Source organism: Sander vitreus, chromosome 4 (genome assembly GCF_031162955.1).
Source record: "Sander vitreus isolate 19-12246 chromosome 4, sanVit1, whole genome shotgun sequence".
In the NCBI taxonomy this organism is placed as follows: Eukaryota; Metazoa; Chordata; class Actinopteri; order Perciformes; family Percidae; genus Sander; species Sander vitreus.
Genome location: NC_135858.1, coordinates 37844122 through 37867158, shown reverse-complemented (window position 1 = coordinate 37867158; position 23037 = coordinate 37844122). Strand labels below are relative to the sequence as shown.

The following is a 23037-nucleotide window of genomic DNA, read 5'->3' as shown; positions in this document are numbered from 1 at the left end:
TTTTTTTCTAGTCAATTTTTTTATTGTACAGACGTTCTGATACAACGGTACAAACATATACATCGATTGGACATTAATAAACAGGAACACAAGAAAATAAAACATAAAAATAAATAAATAAATAAAGGGCTGGAAGGGTTACATATACTGCCGGAAGTTACGCAAAATTACGCGAAATCTAGACAAATAAATATACATTTAAACCCTTTCTTTCAGGGGGCGCTTTCTAATCTTGATCCTGAACGAACGAGTCGTGTTGGTGTTCGCTGGATGCCTTCTAGCTCAACCCCCCCGTTGCCATGGTAACCCCGTCTCCCGCTGCCGGCTTCGCGCTGCAGTGAGTCAGTGAGCAGCAGAGACACAGAGGACACACGGGGAGTCACCGACGGAGACCGACGGACCGGAGACACTACGGACACAGTAACTACGGTAACCGTTAGTCTGTTAGCCTGCTAGCCTGTTAGCTTTCCCGCTGCTGCTGAGGCGCGACACCCTCACCGTTACTGAGACTGATGACGAGCAACGGCCGCAGTGTTGCTTCAGCCTGAGACTCCAACTTATACAGGTATATATGTATGTATGTATGTATGATGCTGTGTATAATACATTATATATATATATATATATATATATATATATATATATATATATATATATATATATTATACACAGCATCATGCGTATATATATATATATTATGTATTATACACAGCATCATATATATATATATATATATATATATATATATATATATATATTATACACAGCATCATGCAGGTATATATATATATTATGTATTATACACAGCATCATACAGGTATATATATATATATATATATATATATATATATATATATATATATATATATATACACTTTTTAAGAAAGTTAAAAAAAGAAGGGTACTAAACAGTTGGCGACTGTGCTAAGGCCATATCGTCAAAATTTAACAATTAAGTTAACAATTAACAGTTAAGATTTAACAATAATGTAATCACTATAACAATAACTTATTTCACTAGTAAATTGCTGTTGAACGACAAAAACAACCACCAGATGGGAAAAGGACATTTACAATAACTTCAAATGCACCACGAGGCTGTAGTTTACCAGTTTCATTGAACGCACCGTCTGTGTTGTTTCTCCGACGGCAGCTGCAGATTGTTACATCCCGGTGTTGAATCCTCTACAGTAAAACACAGTCACACTTTACACCGTTTAGTGTTAGCTGTCAGCATTTAACCCTGTTTAATCCAGCTACTAGCTAGTGGTAGGCTAACGTTAGCTGCTGTCGAGTATAGTGTTAACTAGCTAGCGGTAGGCTAACGTTAGCTGCTGTTGAGTATAGTGTTAACTAGCTAGCGGTAGGCTAACGTTAGCTGCTGTCGAGTATAGTGTTAACTAGCTAGCGGTAGGCTAACGTTAACTGCTGTTGAGTATAGTGTTAACTAGCTAGCGGTAGGCTAACGTTAGCTGCTGTTGAGTATAGTGTTAACTAGCTAGCGGTAGGCTAACGTTAGCTGCTGTTGAGTATAGTGTTAACTAGCTAGCAGTAGGCTAACGTTAGCTGCTGTCGAGTATAGTGTTAACTAGCTAGCAGTAGGCTAACGTTAGCTGCTGTTGAGTATAGTGTTAACTAGCTAGCAGTAGGCTAACGTTAGCTGCTGTTGAGTATAGTGTTAACTAGCGTCATGTGCAGCGGTGTTTGTGTTTCAGAGCATCAGAGAGAAGAGCAGACATATCAGTGGCACCAGATTTCGGTAGCCAGGGTTGGCAGGAAGAAGATTTTTACAAGTAAATGTTCCAATCAATAATCCAGGCAGCACATTCTCGTCTCCCTCCTTCATTTTACAGTCCAATGGTGGCTGTCAAAATAACGCGTTCATTTCGATTAATTAATCTGAGAAAAAATAACGCGTTAAAAAAATAACGCAGATTAATCCATTCCATATTGAGGTTTGACCCGGAGCCGTTCTAGCACCATTGGACTCTAAAATGAAGGAGGGAGACGAGAATGTGCTGCTTGGATTATTAATTGGAACATTTACTTTATTTGATTTAAAAATCTTCTTCCTGCCAGCCTGGCTACCGAAAATCTGGTGCCACTGATATGTCTGCTCTTCTCTCTGATGCTCTGAAACAGACGTTACAGGAAACACAAACCCAGCTGCATGTGACGCTAGTTAACACTATACTCAACAGCAGCTAACGTTAGCTCTACCGTAGCTAGTTAACACTATACTCGACAGCAGCTAACGTTAGCCTACATGCTAGTTAACACTATACTCGACGCGCAGCTAACGTTAGCCTACCGCTAGCTAGTTAGCACTACACTCAACAGCAGCTAACGTTGGCCTACACGCTAGCTAGCAACTTGTACTAGCAGCTAACGTAGCTACACAGCTAGCTAACCTGCTCAACAGCAGCTAACGTTAGCCTACGCTAGCTAGTTAACACTATACTCAACAGCAGCTAACGTTAGCCTACCGCTAGCTAGTTAACACTATACTTGACAGCAGCTAACGTTAGCCTACCACTAGCTAGTAGCTGGATTAAACAGGGTTAAATACTGACAGCTAACACTAAACGGTGTAAAGTGTGACTGTGTTTTACTGTAGAGGATTCAACACCGGGATGTAACAATCTGCAGCTGCCGTCGGAGAAACAACACAGACGGTGCGTTCAATGAAACTGGTAAACTACAGCCTCGTGGTGCATTTGAAGTTATTGTAAATGTCCTTTTCCCATCTGGTGGTTGTTTTTGTCGTTCAACAGCAATTTACTAGTGAAATAAGTTATTGTTATACATTATTATTAAACATTTAATTTTGACCATATGGCCTTAGCAATAAACAAGCCCTTCTTTAATGTCACCAACTGTTTAGTTGTTGTTGTTTTTTTTACTTTCTTAAAAAGTATCGGTTCAGGCACCGTTAATTATGTATGCGATTAATTTCGTTTAATCACAGAATATGTAATTAATTAGATTCAAATTTTTAATCGATTGACAGCCCTTATATATATATATATATATATATATATATCTGTCCAGTCCACCCAGCATTCCTGGATGGGAGAAAAACGTGCTCTGGTTTATTGGCATTTCTTTAAACCAATCACAATCATCTTGGGCGGGGCTAAGCTCCAGACGGAGCCACGGTGCCTCTGCTAAATAGTCTCAGGAAGGAACTTGTTTTGGTGGAACATGTGGACGTTCAAAAGTAGTTTTAGTCGAGCAACAGAAAACTCCGATTGGACAGATAGTCTAGCTAGCTGTCTGGATTTACCCTGCAGAGATCTGAGGAGCAGTTAACCATAGTCCTCACAAATCCACCAGAGGTTAGAACGCCAACACAAAGGAAGAGGAAGGGGAGGGAAAATACATGTATCCGGCCAAATTTCCTGCAGCACCAGAGCAATCCCTGAAGTGGAATGTCAAGGATATGGACTAGCTAAATACTGACATTTGGATCTCTGACTTGGTAACAAAATGCTTTAGCTAACGAAGACGTAACAGACATAACGTTATCTTAGTGTCTCTCCATGTTCTCCCTGCTGATTCCTCATGTCTGTTTCCACTTTGGTCTTCATTAAACCTCAGTTCTGGGTTTCTTACACACTATACTACTCAGACTGTAAATATTAGTACATGAAATAAATACAAGTAAGATCATATTATGTAAACATGAGAATAGATGTTTAAATCTTGATAAAGTTAAATGGAGTCTGGTCTGCCGGGAACTAGCTGATCTGGTCTCATTGGAGGTTCAGCCGCAGGTAGAGCTGTTGCTATAGCAACATCAGCATCCCCAGAGTCCCCTCCCCCGGTTACATCACAGCTGCAGTGTGTGTGTCTGTGTGCGTGCGTGTGTGTTTCTGAGGAGAAAAAATAAAAATATACCTTTGTACTCTGCTTCTGTACATGGTTAGTACAAGATGATACTCTGTCTGTCTGTCTCTCTAACCTGTCTGTCTCTCTGTCTCTAACCTGTCTGTCTCCCTGTCTCTCTCTCTAACCTGTCTGTCTCTCTGACCTGTCTGTCTCTCTCTGTCTCTGTAGATGGGCGTCCTCTCTGACTGTCAGACTGCTCAGCTGATCTGGAGTCAGGTAGGTACCTGCTGCTCCGACTAATCAGATGACACTTCATTGAAGAATACGGCGTTTAGCTTGTGATGATGAGCCAGTCTGTGGAGTCAGCTAGCCTTCTATATAGCTATATATACATCTATATATCTTTTATCTAAATATAAGCACAATGAAAACGGAGGATAAACCACAAAAGATTGGTTTGAAACAACATTATATTTAATATTTTTGGCCAGTAAAAAGATTCTTGGCTGCTGAGTGAGAAAGTTAGTTTCACCCCACGGTGCTTTCTGATTGGCTGTCTTCCAGTCAGCTGACGGTTGAACTCACCTTCCTGGTTCAGGTGTAGACGGCAGCCAATAGGATGAGTCTGCTAAAGGGGGCGGAGCCTGGACCAGAGATGGATGCCAAGGTGAGATTCCTTCTTTCTTTCAATGCTGGGTCATTAACTGTAGTTATGGTGCGTTCAGGTGCCGACCTGATTAACTGTAGTTATGGGGCGTTCAGTTGCAGACCTGATTAACTGTAGTTATGGTGTATTCAGGTGCAGACCTGATTAACTGTAGTTACGGGGCGTTCAGTTGCAGACCTGATTAACTGTAGTTATGGTGTATTCAGGTGCAGACCTGATTAACTGTACTTATGGTGCGTTCAAGTGCAGACCTGATTAACTGTAGTTATGGTGTATTCAGGTGCAGACCTGATTAACTGTAGTTATGGTGCGTTCAGGTGCAGAACTGATTAACTGTAGTTATGGTGCGTTCAGGTGCAGAACTGATTAACTGTAGTTATGGTGCATTCAGGTGCAAACATTAACTGTAATTATGATGCATTCAGGTGCAGACATGATTAACTGTACTTATGGGGTGTTCAGGTGCAGACCTGATTAACTGTAGTTATGGTGCATTCAGGTGCAGATCTGGGTCACCATAAACACACCATAACTGTAGTTATGGTGTGTTCAGGTGCAGAACTGATTAATTGTAGTTATGGTGCGTTCAGGTGCAGAACTGATTAACTGTAGTTATGGTGCGTTCAGGTGCAAACATTAACTGTAATTATGATGCATTCAGGTGCAGACATGATTAACTGTACTTATGGAACGTTCAGGTGCAGTCCTGATTAACCGATATAAAGGTCAGCGACCATTAACTGTAGTTATGGTGTGTTCAGGTGCAGAACTGATTAACTGTACTTATGGAACGTTCAGGTGCAGTCCTGATTAACTGTAGTTATGGTGCGTTCAGGTGCAGAACTGATTAACTGTAGTTATGGTGCGTTCAGGTGCAGAACTGATTGACTGTAGTTATGGTGCGTTCAGGTGCAGTCCTGATTAACTGTAGTTATGGTGCGTTCAGGTGCAGACCTGATTAACTGTAGTTATGGTGCGCTCAGGTGCAGAACTGATTAACTGTAGTTATGGTGCGTTCAGGTGCAAACGATTAACTGTAGTTATGGTGCATTCAGGTGCAGACCTGATTAACTGTAGTTATGGTGCATTCAGGTGCAGATCTGGGTCATTAACTGTAGTTATGGTGCGTTCAGGTGCAGACCTGATTAACTGTAGTTATGGTGCATTCAGGTGCAGACCTGATTAACTGTAGTTTTGGTGAGTTCAGGTGCAGATCTGGGTCATTAACTGTAGTTATGGGGTGTACAGGTGCAGACCTGATTAACTGTAGTTATGGTGCATTCAGGTGCAGACCTGGGCTCCGTCTCTGGAGGAACTGGAGTGTAAGATCTGCTTCAGCCGCTACGACGCTCGCAGCCGTAAACCCAAACTGCTGCGCTGCCGACACCTCGTCTGCGCCCGCTGCCTGAAAAAGATGGTCAACATGGGTGAGTTCCCCTAAATACATCTGGCAGGGAAAACAGACTTTCTACCAGACTCCATGTAAATAATCAGTACTTTTATCATGGTAAAACACACTTCATTCAAAGTGGACAGAAACTAAATCAAACTATCAAAAGCCGTCTTGGTTCATCTTTCCACTGTTCCAACAATCACCACTCTGGTTTGGTTGAAATAAACCCTTAATTCACCCATTTACATGTGGAGATATGCTGGCTCTATACACGCTAAAAGTCCTGATTATTTACATGGAGTCTGGTGGAAATATGTTGGCTCTATACACGCTAGAAGTAGTGATTATTTAGATGGAGTCTGGTGGGTTTGAGAGAAAACTCCAGAGACGTGACTTGAACTTGTACTTAAGGACTCCAACACAATTCAGCTAATGAGATCGCTGATCACATGATTCTGAAATCATCCAGAGTGCCATGTGACGCCTGCGATCTGATTGGTTTTCAGGAGAGTCCTCGCCATGCATCATCAGCTGTCCATTCTGTCGCCATGAGACCCGCGTCCCAGACGACGAGGTGAGAAGTAAATGTTTTTGCTTCGCTTCCTGTATCAGTATCGTTCTCTCCTAAAGTGATATGTTCAGTTTGGTTTGTTAACGCATATTCTACTGATTTTTGACGCGTTTTTTTGTTGCTCTTTGTGATGTTTTTGTAGCTTTTTTTTCCGACATTTTGATATCATTTTACTAACAGAGAGGAGAGACCATTGGTGCAAATTCCCGTTTGCAATGACGCTTTTTGTCTCTCTCTAACCTGTCTGTCTCTAACCTTTCTGTCTTTTTTTTTATTATATTATATTTTTTCATTTTATTTTACATAAACAGTGTAAAGATATTTCAAACACACATCTCATCATTCATATTCCAGATCCTTCACACTAGGACACAGACAAGAAATGCCATAATCATAAACAAAAAAAATAAAACAAACTAAATAAAGACACAAAACTACAGGTTCTGTCTTTACTAATATAATAAATTCTGTCCAAAACAAAGTAGCTTGAGAGTTGATTCCACCAGTGGACTATTGCTGGGTGGTTGGAAGCCTTCCGTTTTAAAGCTATACATTTCCTAGCTGCCATCAAAGCAAGATCTATGTACATACTTTCATATATATTCCACTTGTCAGACATATTGGTTCCCAAAAGACATAAACGAGGTGAACGGGGAACAGATACATTTAAACACAGAGATATCAACTTGGTAACAAATTTCCAAAATAACGAAAGTTGTTCACATGACTAAAGCATATAAAAAAAAGTACCTTTATATTTCTTACACCGCCAGCAAAGGAATGATATTTCACTGTTCATTTTATTTAATTTCTCTGGGGTATAATAGACCGTATGCATTATCTTAAATAGTGCTAATTTATGCCTTAAATTATAAGAGCATTTATGTACTTTCCTGCAAATAAAAGACCAATCTTCTTGCTGTATTTCAGTCTGAAGATCTTGTTCCCACTTTTTGTCTTAAATAGTCAGTATTTACCCTTGAGCTTGTAGTAAGAACACTATAAATCTTTGAGATAAGTTTATCCTTATTTTTTCTCCATATTGTTCATTATAAAATCAAATTTTTTGTTGGTTCAGGTTCTTGCAAAGAACCATGCTCCAAGTTGACTACATGCCTTATTTGAAAATATCTAAATAAATGTGAAGAAAGAACTCCATATTTCTGCTGAAGCTGAATAAATGAAAGAAAAAATCCCCCTTTCAAACAAATGTGAAATTTCTCTTATACCTTTATCATACCAAAGTTTAAAAGTATCATCCCCACAACAAGAAATACCTGGATTTCTCCAAACTGGGGAAAACGGGAGAGAGTATTTTTATATCCTAACAATTTATGAGACCATTTCCAAATATGGAGGCTATTCAGTATAACAGGATTTCTAATGATTTTAACCACTTCTTTAAGATCCATATATGGTAAATATTCCAAGTTATATGGACCCATGTGCAAGGATTCTATTCTTTTCCACGAACATGTTGTATCTAAAAAACCTGAGATGACAAAAAAATAATAATAGAAATTGGGAAGCGTCAGGCCACCAGAGTCATATGGTAAGTGCAAAACAGACACCCGGACACGTGAGGATTTGTTATTCCAAATAAAGGAAGAGATAAGACTTTGTAGTCTTTTTAAAAAAATGTTGTGGTGGAGTAATCGGGAGATTTTGAAATAAATATAAAAAATTTAGGCAAAACAGACATTTTAACTATATTTACTCTCCCCATAAGTGAAATGGGTAGTTGGCCAATTCTTTTGAACTCCTCTGATACTTTATTAATTACTGGAAGGTAATTCAAACTAAACATATCTTCCATTCTTCTAGGGATGAACAAACCCAAGTATTTAATAAACTGTTTAATTGAATTGATTTATAAGTAAACTACAATCAAAACTGGAAATTGGCATTATCTCAGTTTTATCCCAGTTAACTTTGTAGCCTGATAACTTTCCAACGTTTTCAAACAATAATAACAAAAATGGAATTGAATTCACTGGGTCATGAATATACAACAAAATATCGTCTGCATACAAGATATGAGGTGCTCCTCCATCCCAATTTCCACACTCTTGATATGATCATGAGCTCTAATTGATGCAGCTAAAGGTTCGATAACAATAGTGAATAATGCAGGTGACAGTGGGCAACCCTGTCTGGTGCCTCTTGAAAGTACAAAGGGTTTAGAGTAGTTAGCAGTAGTTTTAACTACCTCCATCGGGGCACTGTAAAGAATATGTATCCAATGACAGAACTTAAGACCAAAATTAAATCTTCTGAGAACAGACTTAAGGTAATCCCATTCAATCCTGTCGAATGCTTTCTTTCTTATTTGGCAATAATTTTGTAATCAACATTTAGAATTGAGATTGGCCTATATGAAGAACATTGAACAGGATCTTTACCCTTTTTTTGGAGTAAGATTATGGAGGCCAGGTATAAGGACTGTGGAAAGTGACCTTTACTAAAGCAAGCATCAATCATAGCAAGAAACAGCGGCAATAAATAACTTGAAAAATGACTATAAAACTCAATTGGCAGTACATCCAAACCCGGAGCTTTACCACTTTTAAGTGTGGCCATGGCAGTCTGCAGCTCCTCTAAAGACACATCCCCATCTAATAATAATCTGTCTTCTTGTGTTAAGGTAGGTAATAAAGTGTTCTCCAAAAAAAGATCTGCATCTGCCCAGGTCACACTGTGAAGTAGATGGATATAGTTCACTATAGTATGATTTAAAAGCATCATTGATCTGAAGAGGGTCCATGGTAGTGCCGCCATCTTGTTTTTTGATTTTAAGAATTGTTCTATCTTCTGACTCTTCCTGTTCCGGCAGCATGACGTGAACACGTCTCGGTCGCTCCGTCCTCTGATAAAAGTTTGTACTTTTGACCATTCCTTTAATTAAGACTACACAATGTCCTGAAATCCATAATTTGCGGAGCAATTCTGCCATGCACTCAGTCAAGGATCGCACAGAGCTCACCGTGATTATAAGAGATGTTATTCGAGAGGAGATTGGTTTGGCATTTGATTTAAAATTGCAGCCGATAAAGTAATCACTAGACTCTTTACAAGAAGTTATAAAGGGTTAGGGTTAGGGTTAGGGTTAGAGGAGAGCAGGAGGTAGAGGAAGCAGTTACAGATAATGACCATCGGCTGACTGAACTGGAGAAGAAATATGCCAATCTACACGTAGAAAACATCTCATTGAGAGAAAAGATCCAACAAATCGAAGATCACAGCCGTAAATTTAATGTTCGCATCATCAGGATCCCTAGTGGCGCAGAAGGAGGACAACCGACTGCCTTCATGAACAACTTTCTGAGGGAAATGTCTGGTGCGGACAAACTTGGGCCGCAGCCATGTGTGAATATTGTGCACCGCACCGGTCCTAATCCCAGGCACGCACAATGATTGCCCAGCTGTTTAGCTGGGAAACTAAAAGTATCATTATGAAACTTGCTGGGGGAAGCAATCTGAAGTTTCAGGGGAAGAAAATACATATCTTCCCCGATCTTTCCCCTGACCTGTAGAAGAAGAGAGACGCATTTAAGGACATAAAAGTTTGACTGAGAGGAGCAAGAGTGAAATACAGCCTCCTGCATCCATGCAAGCTGATAGTTACTCATCAAGAGACCACGGTGACATTTACTGACGCTAAAGAGGCAATGATCTATTATGAGCAGGTAATCAAACCATCCCTCCGGGATCCACAAGTGTGAAAGGTCCATTCTCGAGTTCAGACTACTGTAAGCACCGCCAGATTTCTTTTTTCTTCTTCTTTTTATTATTTATTCAAATTTTTGCTGGCTGTTTTCTGGCTCACTTTTTGATATTGAGTATATTCATGTTTTGTTAGATAAACGGGCCAGGCAGTCTATATGGTGGTTTGATTTTCTATTATTATTATTACTATTTACGCCTGCTCTTGCCCTTTCTTATTTTTTTTCTTTTCTTTTTTTCTCATCATCTAAATGTTTGTCCAGATGGCGTAAAGAATTTAAATGAGTAGACTGGGAGTTACATGGAGTATGGATAGTGTTTTTGTTTAGTTTTGACTCTTAATGGACAATAGTTAAAGGATATGTTCAAACTTCAATACGGACACACGGCGGAGCTGACTGTATACCATGCAGCACCTCTTTCTTTGCTCAGAGGGGGACATGTACAGGGAGTATATAACGTCAGAGGTGATCAGATGTTTGTGATGATTATCTTCCAATAAATAATCAATAAAACATTCTAAAGACGTATTGTAGTACCCAAAGGTGGATCCTCTTCGACTTCGGGTCACATTGACCCGTTCATTTTTAATTTTTGTTTTATATCAGAAAAAATGGGATGTAGAAATGAGCGCTGAAAATGTGTAGAAGAAACATTTAACAGTTTAAAACGTTAGAAAAAGCAAAAACAAACTGTGAAAAAAAGGCGTCAACAACGTTGAAAAAAAGTGTTTTCTTCAAGGTTGATAGGAAGACAACACAAGGGTTAACCCTTTACTGATTATCTCTAACTCACTGTTACTACTGTTTGACAGTTTCCCCGTTTACTGACTGTTGTCTGTTTGCTGTTTCATGTTCAGTTACAGACAACGTTTACATTTTATTCTGAAGGAGAATCTATGATTTGTGATTTAGTTATTTATTTATTTGAATGTGAGTGTAGAGTTCTTATGATTGAAGCACTGATCATAAATGCGGCCATGATAGTAAATATCCTCCTCCATAATGATATCCCAGCATGCACCTCTGCATTATCCCTGACACTGATCCTTGATATTGACTGAATGAGGGAATAGAACATATCTTCTCATCGCTCCACACAGATGTGATGTTTTTGATTCTTCGGTGATATTGATAGATCATGCCGTGATGTCATTACTCTCCTGCAGGTGTTTGTCACAGCGTTGGCAGCGAGGAGGAAACGCTTCCAACTCCTGCACGGTGCTGTCGCTGCTCGGAGCCTCGAGCGCCTTCATGGGCTCACTGTCTGCTGGACCTGTGGCCGAGTGAGTACTGATCAATACGTACATCAATAATAACTGGCTGAGGTCATCATTTAGATATGACACTCATCCATCTTCCATCCATCCATCCATCTTCATCCGCTTATCCGGGGTCGGGTCGCGGGGGTAGCAGCTCCAGCAGGGGACCCCAAACTTCCCTTTCATCCATCTTATAAATATATATATATATATATATATATATATATATATATATATATATATATATATATATATATATATATATATATATACACACAGGTCTACAGGACATCCTGTATGTTCAGTTCCATTTAAAGCAGCAGATAAAGTGAAGGTGACACTTCCTGTCTTATTACAGGATCAATCATTGATCGTATCCGTGGAAACGGCTGAAGGTTGGACGACTCAGTGATCAAATTTAGATTTATAAACTTCTGAAACTCTACAAGTCCTTGTTTCCTCATCCTCTCTCATCTCCTCCCTCCATATATGGATGATGGGGGTGGCGAGACACATGCCTTTGGTGTGGGAGATCTGGGTTTAAGGGCGTTTTCACACCTGTAGTTGGTTTGCTTTGGTCTGAATCCATTGGTGAGTTTGTAAACTTGGAGCAATTTGCCCTCGGTTGGTTTGGTTTCACACCTGGACAAATCCAAGCGTACCAACATGCATCATTACAAATCACGCAAGAACGTCCAGCTCTCTTATTGGTCGGATATGTCTGGGGGCGGGAGCAAGAAAGTAAATACAGGAAGAAGGTCCTGTGTTCTGGTCTAGTGGTTAAAGCAGCTCTTTTCATTAAAATGATCAGACATTGTTACGCGAGAGACGTTACTACGTCTGCTCTGGTCACCGAGACTTGGCTCTGCTCTGCTGGCGTCTGTCTCCCATTTTAGCAGCAGCTGGTTTGACCACGGAGATAAGAGTGATGGACAGCGAGCTTGAACGGAGTCTATTTCTGTGATAGAAACACTGCAAGCTGCTACAGTTTGATGCTCTGCTGCATCGCAGATTGCTAAACACACCTGACTACAGGAGACACTAGCTCAGACTGCTGAACACACCTGACTACAGGAGACACTAGCTCAGACTGCTGAACACACCTGACTACAGGAGACACCAGCTCAGACTGCTGAACACACCTGACTACAGGAGACACCAGCTCAGACTGGAGGAGTACATATAGTTGGTGAGGGTCGAGTACAGATCACGTTCTCACCACAAACGAACCGCTCCAGAGTTGGATTGGTCCACTTTTGGTGCACACCGGAGTGTGAATGCTGCGTTCTCACCTTCCCTGACGAACCAGCGGGACAAACAAACACTAGTTCGACTCAACCAAACTAAACGAGGCAGGTGTGAAACCACCCTCATTCCCACTGCAATACATCAGCCAATGTGTGCCTGAGCAAGACACAATAACCCCTAGTTGCTCCGGAAGCGTACAGCCTCTGACACATATTTCAATTGTATGTTGTTTTGGATAAAAGCGTCCGCTGAATGACATGTAACGTGTGAACATAAATATAAACGGTATGTATTTATAATAAATATATTATATAGAGATGTGACATATCCTCACCTCATCAGTGTAATGTATGGTTAAGACACACTTTCCTATCTGTAGTTTTGACAGTTTCCTGTCTGTAGTTTTATTTTGGAGGATTTTCAGAAGTTCCATATCGATGTGTCTCTGGTGTCTGAGCACGCTCAGTGTGTTCTTCCAGCCTCTGTGGTCATCAGCAACATCAGCACAGGAAGCCGCACCATCCTGCACATGAACAGGTGTGTGTGTGTGTGTGTGTGTGTGTGTGTACACGTGTGTTGTCACTAACTGCCTCTATTTCAGAAACCTCACCTCCTTCTCCTTCAGAGAGCAGCTCCTTCCTCTTCCTCGACAGATGAGTCAATGGTCTGTCAGTGCTTTTATTGTGAAAGACAGAGATGATATGAAGCAGTTTCCTGTGTCTCTCTGTCTGTCAGTTTCATCATGGCTGACTTCTCGCAGCGTGCGATCGATGTCTCGGCGGTGGTTTGGCAGGGCGAGAGTCAAACTCCGTGTGCGTGTTGTGTTGTTTGTCCGTCCAGCGGATCTCGAACCGTCGTTCTCTCTGACACGTAAGACAACCTGATGACCGGCACAGAGCTTTCACTAAACACCTCTTTATCAATGTGACCTTGTTACCATAGAGACCGGCTGACATCACTCCTATACATTTAATAAACCTTCACTTAACAAGGTCATTTTCATTGAGTTTACAAATCTCTTTCTATGGCAGCAATACAGAATCTAGCTATTGAATTAGCCTTCAAACCTAACTAAAGTTTTAAATTATGAATCTGAAGCTCCACCTATCTAGTGTAGACCCCATCCATCTGGTGTAGGCCCCATCCATCTGGTGTAGGCCCCATCCATCTGGTGTAGACCCCATCCATCCGGTTTAAGCTCCACCCATCCGGTGGTGCAGGTATATAAAACAAACGTACTGAGGTGTTTAGTGAATGCTGTTTGACCCGCCTGAAGAAAGCATGAACTCCTGATCCTGGTGTAATGAACCACTGCAGAGCAGAGTGAGCTGTCCTGAAACTGAAACATTCTCATTTCCAACTCGTCATACTGACGCCTGGTCTGGACTCCTCTGGAGCTATTTTTTAAAGAGCAGGCTCAGACTTTGTTAGGTTTATGCAACAAAACTACTTGGATAGGTTTATTAAAAGATGGTGGTTAGGGTTAAATTAGATGTTTGTTACATATAACTGACGACGACTGACGTTAGGTAAGTACACTACCTACGTGAGTAATAAGTCAATGTTGACTTTTAATTCCTCATGGGACAAGAACAGCGCTCAACTGCATGAAAGTCCTGTGTTATTTTGACCCTGTCACTACCCGATGGGAGTCGAGTGCAGATGTGAGTTGTGCATGCTCAGATTTAAACGGTTTACGGCATAACGCCAAGAGATCCGGATCCAGCAAACGTTTTAGCTATCTATGATTGTTTGATTGCTAACGTTAGCTCAAAACGCCATTCAAGTGACAGCCTTTGTTGTGTCTGGTTGCTAACTTGTAGCCAGCAGTGAACCAATTTCGTTATTAGGTCCATTTTTATTGTATTGACATTCCAGAAGTCTCTCGTTAGCAGGTTCTTGGAGGCTACTTCAGCCTCTAATCTACAGCTGACATCAGGGATCGTGCCGTGACAATGTCATGCCTTACGCTAAATAATAAATTACTGCTACGTAATGTATCTATCTCATTATTCTGTGGCTAACAGCAGAACACATCTGCGTGAAATCTGGTCATTGTCGCAAAGTGACGCATGCACAACTCACATCTGCACTCGACTCATATCGGGTAGTGACAGTCCCACTCGTCCACCCGACCTCTTCCTTACACAGACTTTGATGCTCTTTTTATGATGTCATCTTACAGCGCCCTGGTGCAGCAGTTGCTCTGAGTGTCTAATTTTCTTGTGGATAAGTTTACTTAGTTACTCAAAAAGTCTGGTGCATCTAATACAGACACGTATCTTGAGCCTTGGTATTAGATATTGAGGGCTGCTGACCAAACTTGTATTTTATGAGTTGCGAGTGAGAACGGGTTGGAACCTGTATTGATCCACCAATTAGATGGAGCGGAGGTCAGCTGACTTTTAGCTTTGTCTGTGTGAAGAAAGGAAGTCACTAAAAGAAAAACTGAAAATTAGAAACGGTTTGTAAAGAGGCGAAGAGACGATAGGGTACACTAATGAAAGTACTGTTCAAAAACATCTATCCTACATTGTTACTTCCTCTCCATTACTTTGTACATTTAAAAATTCAACATACTTTGAGATGGATATCGTTGTCATGGCCGTCAGGATGTGGTTAGCTTAGCACGAAGACTAAAAAGAGAGGGGGACCGATAGCCTGGCTCTGTCCAAAGTATAAAAGTATACCTATCAACACCTTCTAAAGCTTGCTGATATCTTTTATCATTCGTACCGTCTCTATGCTGGGCTTCATCCCAAACATCGGTTTAGTTAGTTTGAGCCTCTGCAGTGGTTTTGGATTAATTCATCAACACTGATTAATTTAATATCTCTGATTCACACTGAAATATGTTCTATAATCAAACTGTTTCTAATCTGCCGTCCGTAAGGAGTTTTCTTCCAAAATGATCAAATTAAATGTAGCTGTACATGTGTTTTAAAGATAACTTCAGTTACCACCTCGGTCCTTTCACAGAAACTGGAGAGGGTTAAAGACAAAATAAAAAACTTAAATGTCTTCTGTAAATAGGGAAAGTTTATTTTTTCTGTTGATGACTTTGGAAGTGAACTCTTCACATTGAAACTAAAACAACATTTAACTGTTTCATGGCGACTGTTGGACTAGAGATGATGACTTATTTTTAGTCTGAACTGATGATCAAACATTTGTATACCAAAACCTCCAGATCCATAAACAGACTCAAAGGTCAGTCTGATACATACTTAATTGGCCTGATGGATCAGCAATAAAGTAAACTTCTTCAGAGGAGAAAGTGACACAAAATGCAGAAAATGAAATAGGACATGCAACGGTTCTGCCAGACATTTATCACATGTCCAAACTTTAATGTTTAAATGTCTTCATCTCCACAAAGTCCTGACAGACTCAAGAATCAATCACGTTTAATTAGAAATCGTTAAAATGTTTAAATTCTGAAAATGGTAAACTGATTGTTGAAGTTTGTGTTAAACTGATCCAAAGGTAACAGTTAGTCATCGGCTTGAGGAAAGTCTAATATAGCCTGCTGATGTCATAGTGACATCATCAAGCTAAGACTTTTATAACTTTGAGTCTGAGTGACGGACTGATGAAGTGACCTTACTTCCTGTCCATCAGGAACCTTCCTGACGTCACAGCGGAGGATTTCTCCAAAGTCGACCTGCGTCAGTTCAGCTGGATCCACTGGGAGGTGAGCTGACCTAAACCAGACTAACCCAGACTAACCATTCCGTGAACATTCTTTGTTTTAAAACAGAGTAAACGTTGACCCAGATTAATTAACAAACTTACATTGCTTTATTTTCAACATAAAAGTTTAGCAGTGTTACCTGGTGTTTCAGTCTGTGAATGTGTTTAACTCGTGCAGGGCCGAAACGCAGAGGAGCAGGTCAAGATGATCCAGCAGGTCATGATGTACAACAGCATGTTGCCACAGCAACAGAGAATCACCGTCTCCGTGGAGATAGAGAAGACCAGAGAGCCGCTGTATCAGCTGTTTCCTCACGGTGACGTGGTGCGAGTCTTTCAGACGCTGAGACATCTGTCCATCCAACACATTCTCACTCCCATCGCGTAAAATACGGACGCTTGGTCAGGTGCCTTTGGCGTTGTTATTGACACTAAAAGTCTCTTTAAGCGTCATATAACGCACTTTATCTAAACGCGCTGGGTTGGGACTATTGGCGTCACTTTTGACGCAGTTAGGTTAAGGAAAAAGTCGTGGGTGGGCTTATAAAAAGGTATGTTTCCATGACATGCGGGACAAGAATGGGATGGTTGGGTTTAGATAAAGAAGAACGGGACGGTTGGGTTAAAGTCCTGTGTTGTTTGACCCATCCACCACCCCAACCAACCTCCCTATGCCGATTTTCGGGCTTTCATACTACTCGTTTGCTCTTAATGCTCATCTGTCATCTTACAGCACCGTGTAGCTGCTGCTCTCACTGGTGCGTTCTACACACACGCTGAAGGGTGCTTTTCTTGTCGCTTCTGACACTGACAGCCACTGCCCAAGCGTCCGTATTTTACGACTTTGGAGTGAGAACGGGTTGGTCCATCATCGGCTGAGAACACCAACGCGCTGCACTTTTCCTATCAAATATTAATCCTGATGCACATTTTTCAGTCTAACATTAATAAAAACAGACCAGCTAATATTGGTACAGAGCAACAAGTTATACCTGGCTCACACTAAAAGATTTGGTTTCTGTAGTGTGTGGAGAGAAATGATTTGGCCACAACAGCATACATTGACATCATTTCATTCACAAACTACCAGAGAGTCCGGAATCTCAAAACAGGAAGTCTCGGGCGAGCAAACGTGACTAGACAAACATGGTGAGGACAGAAGAGCCGCGCTGCCCGGGCCGGCCTTGAGCGGGAGATCTGTGGTTTCGGTGAAGATCGCTCCCTGTTTCCTCCACCCTCTCTCTCCCTTACTGATCTGCTGATCAACGGTATGAGACAGAGAAGCAAACAAGATTCAAACAAGACTAGACTGTGTCCTCTGCTGTCCTCGGCATTCCTACACAAACAACATGATATCAGATCGTAATATTGTTTAATATTTGCGATTTGAAATCTGTGCGGCCATGACAGACTTCCCACCAATCGGAGGATATAAAAAACACTCTTAGGGTCCTATCTTGCACCCGGCCCGGCGCAGCACAAAGCCCGACCCAAGTGTCTTTGCTAGTTTAAGACTGACCCAGTCATCAGTTTCCCGTCCAGCGCCAACATCGTTTAAATAGCAAATGCACCTGCGCCCATCTGTGGCCCATGGGCGTGCTGGTCTTACAGGGAGGTGTGTTCAGGTGCATTCTGGGCCCATGGGCGTGTTGATCTTACAGGGAGGTGTGTTCAGGTGCATTCTGGGTGTGCTGGTCTTACAGGGAGGTGTGTTCAGGTGCTTTCTGGGCGTGCTGGTCTTACAGTGAGTTGTGTTCAGGTGCATTCTGGGAGTATTGCTATCTTGAGGCAGTGGGAAGTGATCGTGCCATTGACCAACAAAAACCTGGTCTAAATTCAATAACGCAGCATTTCATTGTTATTTTAACAGAGCATTAGTAAAATGCTCCTAGGCTCGTGCACAGCGCGCACACTATGCTTGTTACACACACAGGGATGCACAGCAGCACACACACACACACACACACACACACACACACATACACATGCAGAAGATTACAAATATTACGGTGCAAATCCTCCATAACAGCAATGCTCCAAGGTCCAAACGCGCCTGGCTTTTAAAGGGAATGGGAGATGACACTCTGATTGGTTGATTGCATGTTACACCCAAAACACGTAACATGATTAATGAAGACACTAAGTACAACCCTTTTGAACCATGCGCCCGGCACACGGAACCTTTTTTCCGCCGTCAAACTAGCAAAAGTGGATTTGGACACGCCCTAAACACACCTGCACCAGACGCTTCACGCAGTGCGCTTAGATCATTAAAACACCACAGGAACATCTGGCAACATAATCTTATAACCATCAAAACATTTGTGCTGTGCTGACTATTGTCCGGGGGGGGGGGAGATTATGAGGACAAATCATTACTGCACCTTTCTCTGCTCCACACCAAGAGAAAGCCATGCCGAAACAGACCAAAGGAGAGGAGACAGACAGCGAAACGCAGTACACTGAAACACTAAACCACTGTGCAGCAACATGTGTCTTTCAGATGAATTAAAACCAGGTCTGAACAGGGCCTTAAACCGCAGTTCAGACTAGAGATTCAGATTCAGACAAGTGTAAACTTTAGTCTCCCTGCAAGCCTTCAGTCTGCAGCATTCTGAAAGCTGCCAGTTTCCACCAATCAGATGAGACGGTGTATCATCTCCATAGAAACCTCTCTCTGTACTGCAGCTCCAACTTCAGACTTCTCAGGCTTTTTTGTAGCTGGATATCATTTGTAGCATCTTAAAATCAGAATGAGGATAGTGATAGTGAGAGGCTTGCTACAGGGTTAGGGTTACATCTCGTCATGAGTCTTAGGTCTGAACTGGACTAGTTTTCTCATCTTTTTTCATGTCTTCTTCAGGTGTTTGTCAGTAAAGACGTGGCTCGTCACTTTGGCTTCCTGTCAGCTGAAGCTGCTCTGAAAGGACTCTACAGTCGGGTCAAACCGGGGTGAGTGGAGGTCAAAGGTCAGCAGGTACAACATATGAGAGCAGGAAGTTTACTCTGTCTCTCTCTCTCTTTCTGTGTGTCTCTATATCTCTCTCTCTCTTTCTCTCTGTCCTGTCTCTCTGCCTCTTTCTCTCTCTCTGACCTGTCTCTCTTTCTCTGTCTCTGACCTATCTGTCTCTTAGGGCTGTCCTGGTCTGTGCCTGGGCAGAAAAAGGAGCAGATGCTTTGGGTCCTGACGGTTTGCTCTTACATTCAGACGCTTTTCCTCCTAAAACTCTCGTCGACACTCTCGGAGCCGGGGACACTTTCAACTCCGCCGTCATCTTCACCCTGTCCAGTGGTGAGCCATTTCACTGTCCAGCACTGAGACATTTCACTGTCCTACGCGCAAACATTTCACTCTCCAACGCTGAGACATTTCACTGTCCTACGCTGAGACATTTCACTGTCCTACGCTGAGACATTTCACTGTCCTACGCTGAGACATTTCACTGTCCTATGCTGAAACATTACACTGTCCTACGCGCAAACATTTCACTCTCCAACCTGAGACATTTCACTGTCCTACGCTGAGACATTTCACTGTCCTACGCTGAGACATTTCACTGTCCTATGCTGAAACATTTCACTGTCCTACGCTGAAACATTTCACTGTCTTACGCTAAAATATTTCACTGTCCAACCTGAGACATTTCACTGTCCAACGCTGAGACATTTCACTGTCCAACGCTGAGACATTTCACTGTCCTACGCTGAGACATTTCACTGTCCAACGCTGAGACATTTCACTTTCCTACGCTAAAACATTTCACTGTCCTACGGTAAAATATTTCACTGTCCTACGCTGAGACCTTTCACTGTCCTACGCTGAGACCTTTCACTGTCCTACGCTGAGACATTTCACTGTCCAACACTGAGACCTTTCACTGTCCAACATGAGACCTTTCACTGTCCAACATGAGACCTTTCACTGTCCAACGCTGACACATTTCACTGTCCTACGCTGAGACATTTCACTGTCCAACGCTGAGACATTTCACTGTCCTACGCTGAGACATTTCACTGTCCTACGCTGAGACATTTCACTGTCCAACATGAGACATTTCACTGTCCTACGCGAGACATTTCACTGTCCTATGCTGAGACATTTCAATGTCCTACGCTGAGACATTTCAATGTCCTACGCTAAAATATTTCAATGTCCTACGCTAAAATATTTCAATGTCCTACGCTAAAATATTTCAATGTCCTATGCTGAAATATTTCACTGTCCAATACTGAGACATTTCACTGTCCTACGGTAAAATATTTCACTGTCCTACGCTGAGACATTTCACTGTCCTACGCTGAGACATTTCACTGTCCTACGCTGAGACATTTCACTGTCCTACGCTGAGACATTTCACTGTCCTACGCTGAAATATTTCACTGTCCTATGCTGAGACATTTCACTGTCCAACGCTGAGACATTTCACTGTCCAACGCTGAGACATTTCACTGTCCAACGCTGAGACATTTCACTGTCCAACGCTGAGACATTTCACTGTCCTACGCTGAGACCTTTCACTGTCCTACGCTGAGACATTTCACTGTCCTACGCTAAAATATTTCACTGTCCTACGCTAAAATATTTCACTGTCCTACGCTAAAATATTTCACTGTCCTACGCTGAGACCTTTCACTGTCCTACGCTAAAATATTTCACTGTCCAACGCTGAGACATTTCACTGTCCAACACTGAGACATTTCACTGTCCAACACTGAGACATTTCACTGTCCAACGCTGAGACATTTCACTGTCCAACGCTGAGACATTTCACTGTCCAACACTGAGACATTTCACTGTCCAACGCTGAGACATTTCACTGTCCAACGCTGAGACATTTCACTGTCCTACGCTGAGACATTTCACTGTCCTACGTTGAAATATTTCACTGTCCAACATGAAACATTTCACTGTCCTACGCTGAAATATTTCACTGTCCAACATGAAACATTTCACTGTCCTACGCTGAGACATTTCACTGTCCTACGTTGAAATATTTCACTTTCCAACATGAGACATTTCATTTGCCAGCATATTGATTGGGATTTTAGTCTTTTAGTTTTCAAACATTTAGATGTTTTAAAGATTGTTTTGGGCATTTTTACTGTATTATGCATAGAATCAAAAAAGCATCAATCAATGAAATACTAAGGTTTATGACTTTTTAAAATTAATACAGACATCAAATATTATCAGTCCCAATTTAAAAAAAGGGCCACTTACATGACTTTTATTTTGATAGAGGAGAGTCGAGCCTTTACTTCCAGGTCAAAGTGAAGGCGTCTCAGATCTGATGTCGACCTGCAGACTCAACTCACATCGGATTTATTTGGTTTTGTGTTACTTCTACATATTACTGAAATAAATCAATTTGTCAACCGTAGGTGGAAGTTTGCAGGAGGCTCTGACTTTTGGCTGCCGAGTCGCCGGCAGGAAGTGTGGTTTCCACGGTTACGACGGCATTGCTGGAAAGTTTGACGACTGACCGAAGACTTTAAGACAGAGACATATACAGAGAACTGTGGTTACAGCATGTAAAGATGTTGGGTTTTAAAAACACATTTGTATCTTTAATGATATGAAAAAGAACTGATGATTTTATTTAGCAATCCATTTATAATAATAAACGTTATTTATATAGGACCTTTGAAACAGGGAGTGTAGCTTAAAGTGCATTACAGCAAAGGGAGAAACCGAGGAAGCAAATAGCCTAGAATATGTGAAAATAAAAATAAGACAAGGGAAAGCATAGTATGAATAAAACAGGTAAACTATGATAATAAAACGAACAAAGAGTGACCGTTAAATAAGTTTTCAACTGTTTAAAATGTCACGGAGGTTGCATCGCTCACAGCTCTTCTGGCTGGAAGATTATGAAAGATGTAAGTTGGTGCATCTGAGCTGCCAGTTGTTTAATTTGTGTGATAGTTTGCATTTAAAAAAACGGCAGCAGAGGATCTAAGAGGCTGTGAAGGATTTTTAAACAACAAAGATTTAGTGTTGTAGGGTTACAGTTATTTAAGGAAAACTATTAACAAGCTGCTAACAAATAGTTTGAATTAACTGGGAACTGTGATGCAGCGAGTGTAAATGAAGTGAAATGTTATAACTTCATTGCTGTATTTTTTACCTGATGAGAATAAAATGTCACACTGATCAATAAATGATGTAATTCTGATTTAATCTGACTGACTGAAGTCAAACCTGAAGCTTTTCATCAATCGATTCATTCAATGATCCAAGAATCCGTTAATGATGATGTTTAAACTCACTTCAGACCAAAGATTCAGATGAGACGAGTGTAAACTTTAGTCTCCCTGCAAGCCTCCAGTCTGCAGTGTTCTGAAAGCTGCCAGTTTCCACCAATCAGATGAGACGGTGTATCATCTCCATAGAAACCTCTCTCTGGACTTCCGATCTAACTTCAGACTGTCAGGGCTTTTTGTAGCTGGATATATTGCATCTGTGGAGTATCCAGAACTTAGTCCACAGCGCTGGGGAGATAAAGCTGGACATTACTCTTGTTTACATGAGATTACAATAACATTATTTATTTTTTACTGATTTACACTGGTTTACACTGTAACATATAAACGTATGATCTTATAGAATATTATGCATTGTATGTAAATATAAAGGAGGAGTATATAAA

General features: G+C 41.3%; 1 protein-coding gene across 1 annotated transcript; it reads left to right on the top strand.

Moving 5' to 3' along the window:
• The first annotated feature begins 200 nt into the window (after positions 1-200).
• On the top strand, positions 201-22568 carry khk (ketohexokinase). The gene is made up of 13 exons (XM_078247349.1): positions 201-429; positions 4060-4107; positions 4430-4498; positions 5784-5925; positions 6398-6472; positions 8287-8302; positions 11354-11470; positions 13097-13231; positions 16316-16388; positions 16566-16712; positions 19251-19339; positions 19522-19679; positions 21770-22568. Exons 3-13 carry the CDS (start codon positions 4451-4453, stop codon positions 21868-21870), a joined length of 1101 nt encoding a protein of 366 aa, XP_078103475.1. The 5' UTR covers positions 201-429; positions 4060-4107; positions 4430-4450; the 3' UTR covers positions 21871-22568.
• Positions 22569-23037: the final 469 nt, after the last annotated feature.

Bases quoted from the DNA above. Each gene is read 5' to 3' on its own strand.
- khk (XM_078247349.1), top strand. From the start codon at position 4,451: ATGAGTCTGCTAAAGGGGGCGGAGCCTGGACCAGAGATGGATGCCAAG. The intron at 16,713-19,250 runs GTGCGAGTCTTT...TGTCTTCTTCAG, and splicing joins TGTTTCCTCACGGTGACGTG to GTGTTTGTCAGTAAAGACGT. The intron at 19,680-21,769 runs GTGAGCCATTTC...TGTCAACCGTAG, and splicing joins CATCTTCACCCTGTCCAGTG to GTGGAAGTTTGCAGGAGGCT.